Source organism: Trachurus japonicus, chromosome 7, assembly GCF_045865225.1.
Source record: "Trachurus japonicus isolate A0001 chromosome 7, Traja_1.0".
NCBI lineage: Eukaryota > Metazoa > Chordata > Actinopteri > Carangiformes > Carangidae > Trachurus > Trachurus japonicus.
Window position 1 is genome coordinate 19,923,542 of NC_140913.1, and position 19,472 is coordinate 19,943,013.

The 19,472-nt window shown below is 43.0% G+C and overlaps 1 protein-coding gene across 4 annotated transcripts in view; it reads left to right on the forward strand.

The window, feature by feature from the left end:
• Positions 1 to 19,472, forward strand: part of znf385a (zinc finger protein 385A) — a 59,560-nt gene that overhangs the window by 23,588 nt on the left and 16,500 nt on the right. For 2 of the 4 annotated variants that reach the window (XM_085781961.1, XM_085781962.1), the window contains exons 2-3: positions 10,334 to 10,485; positions 16,798 to 16,908. In XM_085781961.1, coding sequence (XP_085638087.1) covers positions 10,334 to 10,485; positions 16,798 to 16,908 — 263 coding nt within the window. Of the gene's footprint in view, positions 1 to 1,662; positions 1,685 to 10,333; positions 10,486 to 13,550; positions 14,104 to 16,797; positions 16,909 to 19,472 lie in introns of those variants that run through there. The other 2 variants (XM_085781963.1, XM_085781964.1) reach the window with 2 other exon arrangements.

Here is a 19,472-nt window from a genome sequence, read left to right on the forward strand (position 1 = left end):
AGACTTTTTTTTTTGACTTTTTTACTTATCAAAAGAGAAGTATAATTTTCATCTCACTGCACCAATGGAAATATGCAGATATATTTACTGTATATATAACCTTCCACCAAAAACATGACTCATAACATGTGGCTGTAAAACACTGTCACTTGTTTAGGATGGCAGCTGATAATGTCAGCTTCAACTCACACCACTTACAATATAATATATTCAAACAGTGAGTCACAGCAACATTTACATTTTCTACAGCTGCCACTGGCTGTGAAAAAGAAAGTTACATACTCTCTCAAGCTAGCTGAGGTAGCAAGTATACCGACAGTGAGAATTCAATATTCAAAAGATAGATTTTTGAATTTTGAGCATTTAGTATATTGAGTACTTCTTCAAAACTCTTTCTTTATATTTGAACTAAGGTTAGCTACGTGAGTCAGTATGAGTGCTAAGGGTTGAAGTTAGGGAATGAATGTAAGCCCATGCCCTGACAAGGGTAGCCACGCAGGGGTGTGTGTTTGCACATATTTGTGTTTGTTTTATGCACTCGTTGTGACCCTCTCTCTGTGTGAACACTGTAGCAGCGCTGTATGCCTTCTCTCCAAAGTCGGCCTGCATTGAGCTGCGCTGCACTGTTCTGTCTGTGTTCCCATCATCCCTGGCTGTCCTCTCCCATTAGCCCTGACAGCTATTTGTCTGTCATTACTGACCTCAAAACAGCACAAACACTCTCCGTCACCACACGCACACATACACACACACAGACAGGCTGCAGTGAAAAATGATTATGTGTCTGCGCTAAGGTTCAAACTTAATTGTATGCTATGCTTTCATCATGTAAGGTGCTATAGAGATAGAGATCACACTGGAATGTAATGAGACTCCAAGTCTATTAATCCCATTCTGAATGGGATGGTACAAGTTGCAACAGGAAGACCAGCATATGGCCACTCTGCCAAAGTATCATCATTATCAGTCCTGTCATTGATTTAAGGTGGACCCAGGGAAACACAGGATATCAGTCATGTGGGAGGGAATAGAGCTGTATCATTTTACTGGTCCTCCTTTACTGCCCTTAGAGGGATAGATAATACAGATCCAGCATAAAAAGAAAAGGAAAATTACAGTCAAAGGATTTGGCTTTGCAGGGCTGATTGAAGAGCTCCAGCATATCTACAGTATGAATCAGGAAGGTCGCTGTCTACTCTGCACAGATCAGTCCACTAGATCTGTGTGCATGCGTGCGTTTGCCGGTGCACGAGCGTGCGAGTCTCTGTGTTTATGTGTTGTACCGGCACAAAAATCCCTCACTCTACAAGTAACAAAATCCAACAGTCTCAAAAAAGTTCAGCTGCTGTTAGACGAGAAGCCAGCAGGAGATTTATCTGAAGGATTAAACGGGTGTGCATCTGCTTCTGCGGCTCAAGCACGTGCATTGGCACTGGTGCGTGTGTGTATACCTTGTATTGTGGAGCTGACAGTTGACAGGCAAGGTAGGCGGTGGTATCAGAGGCAGACTTCTTCACCCTCATTCCACGGCATTATTTTTTGCATCATGCCTCCTCCCTTAGCTCCCATCTTTCTTCCCTCCGTCTCTTCTGGAATCCCCAGTCAGCTCCTCTGTGTCTACCAAAGAGACAGACTGGCAATTAAATCCTCCCAGCCTTGATTCAGCTACTTAGGAGAGATCAAGGTAGGATTTTTGAGGGGGGCTTTTTGGGGCCTGCCACTGTCATATTATCTCTGTAGGGTGTCATTACCACCCCTTCCACTCTATCATTACGCACAATATTCCCTTTGGGAGAGACTAAAGATTGACCCTGCTTTATATAAAGTATTTCTGTATGTAGTGTGTATACCAGTGTGGTGTATGTGTGTGTTTTCCAAGGGCCAAAGCCTGAGGTAAATCTGTTACAGGTGCTAATATTTTCAAATAGAAGCTGTACTTGAAATGGAGCTGAGGAATTAAGTTCTGTGATCAGATTGCAAAGGGCAACATATCGACTTTCTGCTGTGTGCATGTGTGTTAGTGAGCGGAATGACGAACTCACACCCATTTGTCCTTCAACATAAAAATGTAAACTATGCATATGAGACTTGTGGGTTTGGAAGCTTTAATCAAAGCTGTTTTAACTTAGTGTGTGACCTTAATGTTGCTGCTGCTTCTGTATTTTTGAAAACAATTCCAGCTACAGAGCCAATACCATGCATGCCACGGGCTGTACTTTCCTCATACCTTACAGTACAATGAAATTAGCTAAATTACTGTTTTCCAAATTGGTAGGTTGGATAAAACATAAATGACCTACAATTAGAGAGGGAAGCTTAACACCCTCCTACTGACGCAGAGAAAAAATGTACACAAGCATGTTGCCGGTTCAGTTACGCTGCACAGATGCTGACAAAACAATTCAGAAACAAAGGTAGCATTCATTTATAAGCTATTAAGATAACCCACCATATTCCACTACTGGCACTGCACTGTTCTGGGTTGTTTGCAGTTCTGTGGGTACTTGTGTAGGTGTGTGCGTCTCTGTGTGTGTTTATGAGTCTCACTGCAGTGCGTATATTTGGATTAAGGACTGAGACATGTTCTGACTAATACTTAGCACTGTGCTAAAGTCTTGAGCTGCAACCACTGTATCATATCACAGTAACCGAGCTCTCACAACCCCTTTTACACCCATACACACAAGTGCACAAGACAACACATGGACACATATGCGCATACCTTACACGCAACACCAATGTAGACAGGGAGGCCAACTGGCGTTTGTGGCAGTCGCACAACTTTCAGCTTTCCCAGTTTTCTCCCTGCGTAATCCTCCCATTAAAGCGTAGCATAACACCAGCAGTTCCAGGCAGGAAATCAAACAGATCTTTATCTCCATCCACCTACCTTCTGTGCATGTATTAACCTTCATAGGAAACTAGGAATTTGCATTCTATGATTAGAAAAGATGAGGAAGATAAACTTTGGTAGGAGCGTGCAGTTTTTAGACCTCAAAATCATTTTTTCAGGCACTAAAGTAAAAAAGTTGAAGTGGCTGTGTCGAAGTTTACAGAGGGGCTCAGCAGCACACTCTTGTGGTCGCTTTGAGTCAAACCTGTACAGCTAGGTTTTACATGATGGTGGTGGAAAAACCTCACCGTGTGACTCCCGGGCGGCGCAATGTGAGCCTTGTTGCTTTCTCAGATGAAATGCATCACCTGTGAGTCAGATGCTGTGAGACCTTAATTCACTCCTCACAGAGGCTGAGGCAGCTATCTGCAGGAAGGGATGCTGCTGCCACAGCTGTCTTATGAGCAGAGGCAGGTAAGCAGCTCAGGATACAGCCATCAGGCACACACACACACACACACACACACACACACACACACACACACACACACACACACACACACACACACACACACACGCACGACTTATGACCCTTCATAGCACTCTGTGCAGGATCTGAAGGTGACAGGTGAGGCATCAGGCTTCTTGTGCTTTAAACAAATATGAAGAAGCATGTGCACATGAGTGAGTGGTTGGTGGTAAACTTCAAACAGTCAAAGGGTTTATGATGGATGAAGGTGTAAAGCCAGTGAGACATGTGAGTCAGAGGAATGTTGCCTTTAATGAGCATATAGGATAATCCTCTATATGTTAAAAAAAATGAGTGCACTGAAGTTTATGTGTGTCCTAGAGAAAAAGTGAATTCAGTCTTTTGGAACACTGTGTGTTCATGTATTAATGCATTGATCTGTTATGGGTGTGTGTGTATCTTTCAACTTGAATGTGTGTGTGTGTGTGTGTGTGTGTGTGTGTGGGTATTTTCATTGTACAGTCCGGCAGGGCTTTTGGCCAGGCCTGTGATCTTGTTGATTGCGCTGGTGGTCAGGTGAGAGGGAGGCACAGTGTCCCGCTGGGCCTGAGACTGGAAGGGAATACTGAATGGAGCAGGACCAAATTTTCATTCTCTCACTCTCCCTCTTGTACCCTGTGCCTGCTGCTCTCTATCACACTGCCTCCATTGCTGAAATGAATTGGCTATTCCTGTATTCCCGGGCACAGCTGTGTGCAGCGCAGAATACACACTGAGCTGATCATGAGGGAGGCAAGAAAGGAATTGCAAGAGAGATGAGAACGAGTCGGAAAGAGAAATGGAGAGAGACGGACAGATGTCCATCCATCTATCTTACACTACAGCCTATATGAAGCAGTAAACCTGCAGGGGTGTATAAAAAAAAACAAAGCTTTTTTTTCCCCTGATCACAAATGCCGTAGTCATAATAACAAGCCAGTCATTTTAGGTCATGAGAATTCTCTCCTCGGTGGTTATGAAATAGTCTGGCAATCCGAGTCTGTATCTCTTCCATGTGTTCGTCAGTGTGCAGACAGCTACCATCCTCTGAGCTGTCAGACTGGTCTGAGGAGCTGCTAATGGTGTTCCTACAGTACAAGTCTGCTGCACTCTGTTTTGAGAGAGAGAGCGTAAAGGGAGGTTTGATGAGAAACTATGTTAAGGGTTATGTTGAGGAAGCTCCCAGTGCAGCTCCGGGTCTCTTTAAATCATCTGACTGATTCAGAATTCTCTCAGTAATGTATACACAAGCCGAGGGCAGGTTTTTTCAGGCTTTAGTGCCAGCAGTTTGCCGGGAATCTCAATGCACTGCGCACGCACCCCATGCCCATAAAGTGAATTATGATCACTGCACACTTAATCACTAAAGCCAAGGCACATAACTTTGATATGCCAAAAAATATTCCTTAGTTGTTGTTTCATTATCATCAATCCCCGTCAGGTGCAGTATTATTAAACGTATTGAATCTTGTCTGTGTTGCTGTTGGCTGTGTTCCAACATCAACTATATTGACAGCACTGACTATACACGGTGTATGTACTGTATGGGCCATGTGGAGCACAGGTGCCCACTTCATGGCCCTGCAGAAAAAGCAGATTGGCAGTCTGACTGCTACCACCTCCTTCTCCCTGCATCTGCTGCCAACAACCCTGGCACATCTGTGCCTGTCCAGCGTGTCTTGTGCCAACTACCCCGCTCTCATTGTTCTCTCCTGAATGCATCCAACGCCCATGGGAAAGAAGGCTGAACACAGTGTGGCACAACCTACACAGCCGGTTAGATAATCTCAAGACATGAAAAGATTCTCTTAGCCTAGATTCGAGAAACAGCTTTTTGTCTTGCAGCATAAGCAAGGAAAACACCCGATGGGGATTTTATAAAAATTCTTCCTCTATTATATTCTGTTTATACCAGACATTCACTGGCATGAACATTAACTCGCATGATCATAACATTATAATTTAGTAATGGAGGTGCAGATTTTCATGTGAAAAATCAATTTGTGAAATCAATTTGTGAATCTTTAACCATCACTTTTTCCTATATTCAACAGACTGATCACTTTTGGAATATTTTCTGAGCTGTTTTTTTCACTATCATATCACAGTTATTGCGTGAAAAAGGAAACACACAAAACAGAAGCAGTAACAATACGAAAATGCTATGACCCACCATCTGTTATTTGCACTTTCTTTGTTTGTTATTTTGTCTCCTCTTTTTCAAATGCACATACAGGGACACAAGTTTGGGAATTAAACTGTCCCATGGAGAAACAGGATTGGGGAGCATTGATGATGTGTATTTCCAGTGGAGGTGGTGATGTGGCCAACAGCAGATTTATCAGGGTCATGCAGGCTGGCGAATTATTCCAAATAGGGAAATCAGTCACCCCCTCGTTTGATCTCTCTGCTGCCTGCTCTGCTCTCTCTTTTTTTTAAGCCTCCTTCTTCTTCCCCCCGTACACTCTGTTTATACTGTACTGCACCAGTTTTCATCTTCTATTCCCCCCCTGCCTCCACCTGCAGATAGCCTGTTCTGTCCTTTCTTTCTTTCTGTTATCTGTGTGTATGCAACAGTAGTGTGAACACGGGGTTTTGCACTGGGTTTTTCTAAGTGTGGGTGCTCATACACATACATTTGAATACTTGTCCTGACGATTTCAACTACCCACATAACCCAAACTCTCGCTCTGACTGTAATCGAAACTTAAAGGTTCCTTTTTTTTAAAGATTTCCATGTCTTTTTTTTAAAATTATAAACCAGGTCTATGTTCTGTAGTAATACGGTGAAAGTACCAAAGTGCTCAGTTAAACAGATACGCACAGACCATTTTTAGAGACGCTGCCTTAAAACATGATGTTAGGACTTCTGTAAGTTTGTGACGTCACAACAAAGCAGTCACTGCTCTGAGCCAAGCCCCATCCACCCATACCCACAATGCAACCTTGCAGGAGGAGTGTATCTGCTAATATTTTTAATTTCAACAGCCAGAAAACGCCTCAAAAACCTGTTATTACTAGAGATCCAGAGAGAGGCCTGGGGCTATATCCAACCACCTCCATTCAGACAACTGTTTCAGCTCAGCGCTCAAAATTAACACACACACACAACCAGTCATATACACTAAGCATGCACAAGCTGGTGTAAACAGGAAGCAGATTGTCTACTCCGCAGTTGATTAGTCACAAAAAATACTATGAACGAGGAACAGTGCAGACAGTTGTAGCGTTAAGATATAGAATTAAACTGCACAAATTGCACAACAGCTGCTAGCAGAAAAACAAGGTCAGCAATGCTTGTAATTCATTACAAGAGCGACTGTCAGTGTTATCATTTCTACAAGTTTTTTGTGTTTTCTTGAATCAAAAATAAAAAAGCAGTAGGAAACATCGGAAAAGATGTGATTTAAAATGAAATTGCTGTAGAGCCTGAGAGAAGAGATGCTTTTTGGTTCTTAAAACCAAAAATTTATCTTTTTGTGGATACAGGTAGCAATGCCTCAAATAAAAAACACAGGAAATGGGTAAAATATGGAGCTTTGAAAAAAAAACCAGAAAAAACCCATACACTCAAGATCCAAATCTCACAACGGTTCTCACAAAGATGGAACTATAAAAGCTCTGGCGCACTTGGAGCATACACAAGCTGCAACACCAAGTCCTCTGGAGGTGTCCAGCCAAGCAGGCCATTTAAGAGGTCTGATTATGGGCCCTGCGAGCCTGGTGAGATTCCTGGCATGTCAAAGGGTTTAACAACATCTAAATCACTGTCTGACTCCTCTCAGCTCTTGCAGACTGGCCTGTCTGTCACTGTCTCACACAGACGCTCAGCCAAATCAGTCTCCAAGAGCCAGCTGGGAGAACAGAGGGAGGAAATGTGGCAATACACGCAGTGAAAACACAGTTTTGTCCTCACTTATTTATATATTCAATAATAATATTTCACTTCACTTCGGGCCACAGCTTACAGCTATTTTCATTATTGAGCGTTGATGATTTCTGTCCATAATTGTTTTTATTCATCTGTTCATCAGCAATTCGGTAGTTCATAAAATGCCTGTATGTCATAATTTCCTGAAGCAAAAGGTTATATCACCAAAATGCTTGTTTTGTTCAGCAAACAGTCTACATCTCAGAAAAATGTAAATAGCCATTACATTGAAAAAAAGCAGTTCAGTATTCAGCTGTGTGTGCACAGTAGCTCACAAAATGCTGTGTTTTTTATGTCATGCGGTTGTCTTCTGTGCAAACTGCAAGAAACACTAAAAGCTCATCGTTTTATTAGCGCTGGCTCTAAAGCAAGATTTTGTCAATGAGCAGAGCAGAACCTGCTGGGACTACATACAAATATGCACTCATTTACAAACTGCATACACACACACACAAAATGTGGTGCATGCAGGTCACATAGACACACTCTTCAACCATACAACAGTTTCTTTGATTTACACTCCCCAAAGTCCCAATAGAGAGGTTTAAATTAATGGGGGTAATTATACTCTGGGAGAATAAAGCAGCTACACTCACAGTGCACAAAATGCACAGACAGACACATGTATATGCACACTGAGTCCCAGATGACAAAGACTGTCTTTGCTTCAAGGACAAGTGTCTAAACCGTCAGCTCCGCTCACTACCTCAGATTTCAGCTGCTCCTGCGGCTGCAGACATGTCGTTTCCCCTGGTCAACCCGTCTCTTGTCTGACAGTCTGTTTGTCTGTCCGCCAGAGCCTGGCTGACCCACAGCCAGTAAACAGGCCCCATGTTCGAGTGCAGACTCACTGGGGAGCTGCAAACATTACTACTGTGCAACTTTAGCTTAGAGAGTTGTCACTCTTTCCAAGGAAAGCAAACACACACACACACACACAGGCACACAAGCTCGCACAAAGAGCCTCTGATTTAAGGCACGTATCAAGAGGCAGTATACTGTCATGATAAATGCCGTCAAGAGGCAGTGTATTAGTCATGTTGTTAGTGGAGCATCCCTAGGGGAGCGGCTGCTTTCATCAGTCATGGAGGTGAAGGTAGAGGAGAAAGCAGCAGCAGGACCTCAAAATCCTCTCATCACATCAAACAACATTAAATAGCAGCGTAGCTGAAGACTGACTGAGGAAACTGGCCGTTTGTTCTTCTACTGCTGTGTATAGAGTGTGAAAGCCTTTCTAATTCGGAACAACACACAAAGACACAAATGTTTTGATATGATAATAAAAGAGTTTATGAGCACCGAGTCAGCCTGCAATGATGAGGCCAAAACAAACCACCAGCTGGAAATCCAGAAGGCACAAGGTCCACTAACTTGTTTCTTATGGTTTAAGAATAGATGTGTGCGTGTGTGAGCATTAGCTTGTGCATTCATACATGTGTATATTTGTGGATTGTTAATTTGGAGGAAACTACACGCCTAACTTGATGTAATGATGCAGTCCTTTTACACCTCAAGGCCCACAGATGCGCAGCAGAAGGCAGCTGGGCTTCAGCTGAGACAGCACTTTCCCTTAGTCTTACAAAGTCTCTCTCTCTCTCTCTCTCTCTCTCTCTCTCTCTCTCTCTCTCTCTCTCTGTGTAATCCAAACATTGGAGACTGCATCCCCTAACACCATATTCCTCCATTCCTCTCCACCAGCCATATTGTTTTCTCTGATCACAGTGTTGACATAAAGCTTGATTAAAATGCAGAGGTGTCAAATAATGGCAAAATTATCATGCAAAAGTGTGGAGGCAGGTAGAAACAAATTGCAGTAGGAAGCAGAGCGAGAAAACAGCAAGTAACAGGGCGAGAGAGTAGCTTAAAGCAATCCCAAAAAGGAGAGCGGCAGAGCTTTAAGTCCCGGGGGAATTTGAAAGCCACAGAAATCCAGTTGCGGATATTAAGAGGCTTAATCTAAGAGCTTGCTAAGGCTGAGTTTTGCTGTGTGGGCCCCATCACTATCATCCTTGACAGAGGTTAAAGAGGAGACGAGGGGGGATAAGGAGTGGGGGGAAAGAAGGCAGATGGGAGCAAAGACGAGAAGAGGGAGCTGTGTATCATTAAGACATCCTTGCGTGCTTTTGTACGAGGATTAAACATTGACATAATGCACAGGTGTGTTTTTTGTGTGTACCGAGTCGAGTCCTCTTTGTGCTGCTCTTCATAAGTTACTGTGTTTTCCTATGCAGCCCAACAGCAAGCTGGGATACAGTCAAAGCCAGGGAGCATGTGTCAGAGTCTAGGATTCATTCAGTCTATAATTAGACACAACCAAGTAATCCAACTCTGGTGCACAAGTCAGGATGACATAAAGCAACACACGCTGAAATGAAACTCATTATCATCAAGCTGCAGATGTCTCCCAGGAGAGGAGAAGAGAGGAGAGGAGAGGAGACTGGCAGGCAGGTGGAGGAATCCCCGCTGCCTCTGTGACATTCTTTTCTCCTCTGTTGGCATTCCTGCTTCATTTGATGTGAATGTTTTAGTATAATGAAAAGCTTCAGTGATGTAAATTCTACAAAGCCCACAAAACCATTCAGTATCACAGCATTTGCCACTGCACTCTGGCGCCTCTGTCTTGTCACCTTGTCAGGAAAAGCAGTGTCTGTCCACAGCATCCTCACCAGCCCTAATGCTGCATCCTCACTGTTCTGAGATTGTGTTCCCCTAAAGGGGAGGGGAGGGGAGGGGGATACTAGCTTTTCTCTGTCTGCAGAGAAATAATTGTTTTCGCAAAGCAATTATGGCCCTTTATGCTTTTTGGATCCAGTACATAGCAGGACACTGCAGGAAACAATTTAAAATGAGCAACACATTTTTCTCTTTTTCTCCCTCTCTCTCTCTCTTTTTTTTAAAAATCAGTTTAAATACTTTAACAATATTACCAAAGACATTTATTTCCAGTCGGCCTACAATTATCGCACATTGCCCCAAACAAACAAAGAAAATAGTTAATTCTGTTTATGCAGATAATGAATGTCTCGTTGACTTACCAGAGTCTGTCTCTTGTCGCGTGCAGGAGGCATAAACCGGGCCGGGGCGGCGGTGCCGACGTTCCTCCGGACCCCCACGATGCTCCAGCCCCACCTGGACATGAAGCCCTTCCTGCAGTTCCCCATGGAGACCGCACCGCCTCCACACAGCATGAGCCTCTTCCACAACTTCAACACGGTGAGCGCTGATGCATTGCAGACATTAGCTAACCGCGCATATCATCTTCTGGTTTCTGAAGGCAGGTCAAAGTGGGTTTTCCTTAGGGCGCCATTTTTACATAAACAATACAAATACGGTAAACACAGAGTTTGAAACACACCCACAAACATGGTAGGCCTATAGAGGTCATGTGACCCTAAGTGGGTAGCTAACTTATGATGGCACATCTAGCAGCTATATTCTCAATTATGAGCAGCCAAATGCTAATAGGTTAGTTGGCTACTATTTGTCATGATGGAGATATTATCTATGGAGACTAAAATATATCAGCTGTTTATTTCTGCTCCTATGTCTGGGCATTTTAGCATAAGAGGCCTCGAGAATTGACTCACTTGTGGAGCCAGCGCCTCAAGTGGCATTATTAGGAACTGCAGTTTTTATTTCCCTCAGAAGTTGCAGACACAAACATAGGCTACACACATAGGATATACACACTGCAGTTTTTTTTTTAACTAACCCAGTGCAATAAAGTTTGAGACAGTCAAGGTTCCATGAAATCAGGGAACCTTGTCCAGCTTGCAGGATATTAAAGTTTTCATCGTTCCGTCTGTGTGTCATCATGATAGGTCATGATTCATGTCTAACATAAACATTTTAATGCATTAGTGGGCTTTATAGTTTATACTTGCTGAATTTCTGCTTCACCCATTAGAATTTATATATTTATCTAAGGGAAGCATCGCTAAGACTATGTTATTTCATGTACACACACTCTCTCATATTCATTAAATCAAAGACCTATGAATTAAAGAGGAGTGCTAAGGCCATCCTCATAGCTGTGCACTTCAAACACCACAGTTTGTTTGATGTGGAATTTATTTTAAAGGAGAGGGATCTTCCCATTTCTCCGGGCCCTGACTAACATCTTACAATTTAGATTAGTCTGTAGAGACATTTGGCATTTTACCAGCTCAGCATAATGTGCTGCCTGCTCCCCCAGACTCCATTAGGGATGTCAACACATTTCTCGTCAGCATTGAGCAATATGTAAAATCAGTGAACTTTGTATGTACCGTAGGAGGGGACCGCTATTCCTGGACCACATCTACACCAGTGTTATTCTCTGCTTGTGGCAGCCTGGTATATTTGCCTGCAGTTTGCAGTGGCACAACATAGCAAGGTCCTGTCACTAATTGGAAATATCTGGCAGGTGCATTGACCACGTATGCAGCCACAGGGATAGTAACAGGAGCCCAGACACTGTTAAACACATTTTAACGATACAGTCATTTTAATAGCCCTCCGTGGGCCATGACATAAGTGGAAGCAGTCTCACTGATGTTAAAACTGCAGTGCACCCAGCAGACATGGATTAATAGAGATACTGAAATTATGCAAGCACTCATTTCTACTATTGAGTCTGTTAGCACAGGCCTGAAATCACTCTTGCTTGCTCTTCTTCATTTTGTCTCGCTGTCTCTGCAACACTCCCTCTGAATCTCTCTCTCCTTCGTTGTGTAGCGTCCCTGTGCTCCCCATTTTCCTCCTCAGAACATTAACTACGCCTGGATGTCCACAGGGACGCTGTGAATGTTAATAACTGTTGCTGCTGATGACTGTGAGCCAGCCCACAGTGTGTGGTGTTTTACAACCCTGTGGCCAGGAGATGGGGCCATAGGAGAGGTTTGGAGGACATTATGACCTTATAGTTTCACTGCATACTGGCACATGCACATGGACAGGGCTTCAGTGCTTTTACTGCATTGCATTTAAAACAGAGGAGGAATTAGGGACTGGTATAGTCTGATATACGTAGTCTGATATTTCAGCATTCGACTTGGCAGTGCCGTAAGTAAAATGCAGTGTCAGCTGTTTTATCTCCGGCATGTATTTTGGAGTAAAAACGCAAAAATAATAGATACAACTTTGTATGCTGCTAATGACGACTCTACCTTGATGTTTTCATATAGAGGATGGTATGGCCCTCAGCGCGCCCAGAGATGTTTTTATGTTTAACTTACTGTTGTGTAGCTGAACAAATTTATATAGGAAGTAAGATAGTAAGTGGTTGCAGCTCTGTTTACATCACTGACTATATTTTATGGGGAGTTGGGCTTTTAGGCTGAGGAATGTTTAAACAGCCAGAGAATGGCAATCTGCTTGGATCTCATCGCTTTCACATAACCGTGTGAAAAGAGGATGAACTGGAAGATTATTTCACATTCGGTATGCCATTTCTACTGTGCCTCCTGGTGTCTGCCCGCACCAACATACTGTAATAAATATGGATATGCACAATATTTCAACGAATACACTGCATAATAGCAGCAATAACACTGAGCTGGCAGCTAGATATTCTACCGTTCTCTCTCAATAAGTGATCTGTGCTGAGTTTGTACAGTCTTAATGAGACTCTACTTTACGTGGAGGGTTATTAGCCCCACAGCAGAGGAATGGCCTCTCCTAAAGCCATATACAGCTTTAATGGTCCTCTAATGTGATTTGTTCTCTACCTGCTTGTCTAAGCCAATGTTCCTCTAGACAGTGACGAGGCTGAATTATTTATCTGCTGCAGCTGGTCATGATACAGACACACATTCGCACACCTCAAAGCCAAGCCGCCTGCCCTGATGTGGACTGCAAAGTCAGGAATTTCCGATGAAGGTGTCTAATCATGCAAAGCCTTGTGCAGACCTGTTGAATCTTCCCCTTTCATCTTTATTCAACTCGCCTCTAAAACAACTCACGGCTCAACAATGCGGGTCCTCCCTCATCACACTTTTATGTTGGCACTCATCTTCTTAGACTGACTGATGCTTTATCATAACTGTTGCCGCTACAGGTTTCAGACTGAGGCAGAAATAGTAACCATTTAAAATATGTTTCATCCACTTCCTCATGGGGCTTAATGTGCAATGATGTCTGGCTGAAAGGCATCCCATCTTAAAACCACTGTAGCAAGAAACCATTGTGTATTCATGTGTGCTTAGGAGGAGGGACTGGTGGGCAGGGGAAAAGCTCCACTGGCTGATGATGACATTTGATAGATTGTGTGAACTTGGGGAAGAGGGGGTGAGTCGAGCAGGAGGAGAGCGGGACGCACAGTCCTGGCTGCATTTGGACAGATTGAGTATGCATGAAGAAGGGAGAGAGAGAGTGAGCGAGAAGGGGAGGAGAAAACTGGAAAACTGAGTGAGGGGGGGAAATGCACTACAGGGAAGCGTGAGACAGAGTGAGAGAAAGCAGCAGAGAGGAGGTGGCGGCTGAATAAAAGGGACAGGCATTTGTTAGGTAATGTCTGGGTAAAAAAGAAAGGGTAAGGGAGAGATTTGAGAAAATCCTTACAGCACACACTCTCTTGCAGCATCTCAAAGAAGCAAAGCAGAGTGTGTGCCAGAAAAGGAAAAACAAAGAAATCCTAGCTGGCAATGCATCACTAGACAGAAGTCCTTTTTTTTGGCGAGTTACTTTGTATTCTGCATTGACAACTGAGCAGGAGGCAAAATGAGTGAGGAAGGTGCAACACACACTCTAAGTCTAGCACATGCTGAGACACACACACAGACTTTGGCCAGTAGCACACATACAGGAGGACCAATGCAGCTCCAAGCTTCTACAGACACTGAGGAGAAGAAGGTGAGTACCTAAATATTTGGAGCTTTTCATAGTTTTCCTTTGTTTGTTTTTCACCCAACCGTGTCTTTATCTGGGCACAACTCAGTGGAGTGCTGCAGAACTTGTGCTTCAAAGGCTGTTTTTATCTGGCACAGTGCAGCCTACACTGTGACTGCCAGAGTGGTCCCAGCGAGAGCCACAGAGCAGTGTGTTCTTCGTTGCTTGAATTGAACCCTTCCAAATATTTTGTTGCAGGGAATTGATCAAACACACAAGAGGAAAGGAAGCAAAACAAAGAAAAGATGAAAGAAAAATAAAGATTTTGGCAAAACGTAAGCAATAAAGAAGAAGAATGTTAAACTCAGACCACAAAAGAGGATGCTGCTGAGCTTAGGTGCAATATTGTGCAGTGCCAGAAGATGCTTGGTTTCTTCACAGAAGAGGCTCTGTGGTAACAAAAGGGATTAAGGAGTTTGGGTCTTATGGCCCTGTGGAGCTGTTGACATGACCGCTGAGTGACGCTAAAGTCAGTGATCTGTGTGGTTTACTTAACTCTGCCAGAGCTCTCACCACATTCAACAGCTCCATGCTCCATCTGACATGACAAGTTTCCAAAACTCACTCAACTGAGGTGAATATACTGTATATATAGAGAGAGATGTAATGAGAGAGATGTCTAACGATATTTTCAAGATTGATTGTTTCAGTTATAAACTGTTCATGCAGGAAACACAGCCAGTGTGAACTTCACTTGCTGATATGCTGAAAATTGGTCACAGCAAGTGAGTTAGTTTTGGAAAATCCCGCTTGAGTTGCCTCATAGTGGTCTGATCTTATTTCATGAGGACATGTTTTGGAGAGGATTCGGGTAAGAGGCCATGTGAGCAGCCATCCAAAAAGGCTTGTTGGCAGCTGGACAGTGTTTTTAACAGCTGAATCAACTGGATGGATCACTGCTGACCCACACCCACCATACAGGCCCGACTGGCTGGGGGAAGGCCCATTTTTCACAAGTACAGTTACTCCACCAAGTCTGTTCTGGATAAACTAATGGGTCACAGCACGGATATCCACAGCATGGAGCTGCCATGACATTTGGCAAAAGTTGGAGGAATGTGACTGAAAGTTGATTGCTGATATAAATTGGTGTTTTATTGGACTCCTTGTGTTAAAGTGGTCATTTTGTTGGGTTTCAACTTGCTAACGCATAGTCACCGCTGCGCTAAGCTATTTTTGCATTTGTTTAGGCAGCGATCATCATTGCTCAATATCATCCCCTCTCCTCCTTCCTATCCATCTGAATTCACAGCAACTGTAGCAACAGAGCTGACTTTGGGCTGTTTCTGGGGGGAGAAACAAACAGACTCATGGAATGAGGAGTAGGGTGAAGAAAGAGCCAAATGAGATAAGAATGTGTGATGTGAGGATGTCCGGCCTGGGCCTCTCTCTCTCCCTCTCTCCCTTTCTGGCTCTTTACCATTTCTCCCTCCCTCTCTTTTTCTATGTGTCTCAATTCATCTTCCTCTCCCACTCATTCGCTCCTCCAGATGGTGTGTTTCTGTCCCATCCTGTCACCCAGCTAAATGTCTTTGGCCTCTTCCCCTTTCACTGTTTACCCTGTTTCTTTGGTGTTGCCAAGTAACAAGTACTGTGCAGAAATTCAAATGGTTTAAGGTTGAGTTATGAGAATATTCATTTCAGCTTTTTTTTACACTAGTCAGGCCAGAGTCTTGAGCTGTCTGTATACTAGATGAGACTGTGGCTTTAGGGTGTGTAGCTCAAGGTAAATCCTGGCGATTAGTGAAATTAAACATACTGATGAGGTAAATTGAGTCATTTAAAGTCTGTCATCCTCTCCAAACCAACAGGCTTGCATCTTGGAGGACTCTCCGGAACATTCCTCACTGCCTTATGAATTCAAAACACACACTCACATTTATATCCATATTGTTCTTCAGGCCAGGATTTTTATTTCTCTTCATTCCTTTTGCATACTCATACAGTACCACATTATCTTCTAAATGTTGCTTGCTTCATCTGCAGACACAGTGCCAGACAGTTGTCTGTGATGGAAATCCGCACCCGCCATTGACTCCAGACTAATGCTAAGGTCAATTAACAATGATCGCTGGATAAATTCAGCTTCAAACCCAGATAAATAATTGGAATGAAGCCCTTTTAGATCAGTACAGGCAAGGTCTTTTGTGTCTGGGACAGAGTTTAAGTGGGAGGCTTAGCCACCGACACATGCTAAAGCGAGTCAGTTAAATTTATACAAGGTGCTTAACACCACACAGATGATGGACGTCTGAGCTGAAACAATTAGCACAGGGACAGTATGAAGCTACATCCTGGTCCAGAGCGGAACAGGTGTTTGGGTTGTAGCAACACACTGTTGACTGCTGTTTGCTGACTATAAACACAGACATAGAGTAAACATGGGATAGACTTGTAAACACTCAAGTCTGTGCAGTTTATTCACCCCTGTGAAATGTTGTAGTCCTTTGGGCAGGAAAGACGTCGTCCTCTCTCCTCCACACTGTCAGAGGTAGAGGGCAAGACACAATGAGTGACTCCTCACCATCATTGTGATAGATCGTCCTGTCGACTTTTAGCACCACGACTTCTGGAGTAGAGCGTTGTAGAGTATGAATTATAGCTCACAGACTTCTTTTCTTCTCTCTCGTTTTTCTCTCTGTCTCCTCATTTTCTCAGATGGACCCGGTGCAGAAGGCTGTGATCAACCACACCTTTGGGGTTCCGCTGGTCAAGACCAAGCGGCCAGTCATCTCCTGTAACGTCTGCCAGATCCGCTTCAACTCAGAGGTAACGAAAACCAAATCAGACCGGGGATGGTTGTAACATCATCACTTTCACCAATAAGGGATAACATTAGAGTTATGTGATCAATATCATGTGTACCCACTCACTCCCTGACATTGCATGTGAATTTGCATGGCTGTGTCAATAAGTGTGTAGGTTTTACAGCCAAAAAACATTTTTTTTAGGTCAGAAACTAATATTTTGGACCAAGTCTAAATTTTGACTAGTATCGATACTGTTGAAGTTTGAATTAGGTAACTTGTATAAGATGAAAGAGCAGGTTCCTAGGTAAAATATGAGTAATTTCATTCATGTTTATTGCAAACCACCATGCTGGTACAGCTAGTCAAACAGTGACTGACAGGGGTGGGGATGGTTGTAACACCTTTTACCTTTGTTGTTTTATTAAGTGTCACTAACTGTCAACCATCTTTCCTGGAATTACTGTATACATGAATTATTAGCTGCTTCTGACCTCTTGCTGAAGGTTTCCATTCATACATGTTCACCTTTCATCTCAGAAGATGTTCGCAAACATTAGAAACTTTCTAATGTTAGGATCCACACCACTGTCACTGTTCTTCATTAAACCATCAGTGATGAGTTCTTTTTGTTCATACTGAACCATAGAAAGATGCTTTAGTGTTGGAACATGCACAATAAACTTACATAGATGCATGTTTCTTTGGTTTTGTCTTAGTTTTTAGTTTTTAATCTCACTGTTACAATTTACCCCAGGTTGTGTTACAACCTACCCCGGTAGTGGGGTAGATTGTAACAGTGGCACTCCTTGCATTTGACATCAAATTGTGAATTCTTTGATATACTTTGAGAAGTGTAAGGCACTGCTATTTGTAGTGGACAAATGAAGGTACTCTGTGTCAAAATTTAAGAGCCCTAGAACACTATGCAAGTTATGGGAGCTGAGACAAAAAAGTGTTACAACCATCCCCGGTCTCCCCTACACATGTTCTTGGTAAATGTGCCTTGGGATGGGCCACAGTGGTGGCATGACACGAAAATAAAAAAATATTCATTCTTTCATTCATTCATTCATTCATTCATTCATTCATTCATTCATTCATAGTGTTTCCCTCCCTTCATATCTCATGATGCTGCAATTTCCCATGTGGCATTAAATTTGCTGAATTGTGCTTATCATACACATAACATCTTTCACAATCATATATATTTTCCATTTGAATGTGTTGGAGGTCTCTATCCTGTTTTCTCTCCCAGACCGTTGTTACCGACAGAGAATGTGGTGCATCTGTTTGTGTTGTGTTTAGGCAGTTGTGACCCTGCTGGAATTTAATTTGTTTCAAGAGTTAGTAGAAGCTATAATCACTGCAGCACAAAGCCTCACGAGCCGCTGCAGAGACCAGGACCGAGAGATTGGATTTTCTATCTGTCTTTTCAAAGAGATCTCCCCTTCCCCTTCCCCCTGCTCATCAACACTGATGGAGCTCGATTGAGATCATGAACATGTGGGAAGTTAATTTTGCATCAGCGTATCGTGCAGTATAAGAACATCATTATAAACTGTACCGTTTTTTCATACATTTGTATAATTCTGTCAATTAATATTAGCAGCATTTTAATAGGTTTGTCCATATGGCGTAGTTAATGGTACGTTATACCCACAGGCAACTTGCACACATGAGTGAAGACAAATTAATGAAAACAAAAATCATATGGAAGTATTTTATGTATAGTGAAGCTAACTGACTCACAGATTTTTCTTCTTGCTGGAGATAGACACATGACAACCTCAGCGCCAAATGTGTGTAGTGTATAATTTGGCTGTGATTGTCCATATTCAGTGGTGCAGACTTCAGGTCTAGGGCGTACATCCATCCACAACACACAACATTAAGGAGTGGACCAGTGCTATATATACTCACCACGTCTACAATCATGGTTTCCATGTGGTCAGGGAACTGCAGAGCTGTAATCTTGAGCTTAGTCTTTGCACAGTTGTCTGCTGGATTTCTTCACAAGCACAGGAAACCGTTAGACAGAGATGTTTATACAATGAAATACTCTGAGACCTCAGCTAGCAATCAAATAATGGCTTCTTTCGTCAAGACGTGTCCTGTTGGATAAAGTTAGAAGGATCCCTGTAAAATTTAAAGAATTTAAATATTTTCCTCTATGATAAAATAATGCTGTAATGATGACAGCTAAGAAAAAAAGGTAAGAGCAAGGTTACAAGAGAAACTGTTAATGTGTCAGGATACTTACAGAACAGGATATTCTTACAGTATCTTATATAAACAAAGGTAAGAGCAATACTGCATGTTGGCAATGCAAAAGAAAGCATTTCTGACCAGAAAGGATGTGCAGTGGGGTGGTGCGTGGCGCAGTGGGTAGAGCGGCCGCCCCATGTAGAGGCTACAGTCCTCGCCGCAGGCGTCCCCGGTTCGAATCCCGCGTCGGGCAGACCTTTCCTGCGTGTCATTCCCCCTCTCTCTGCCTCCCCATTTCCTGTCTATCTCTACTGTCATCACTATCAAATAAAGGCAAAAAGCCGAAAAAATATACTTTAAAAAAAAAAAAAAGAAAGG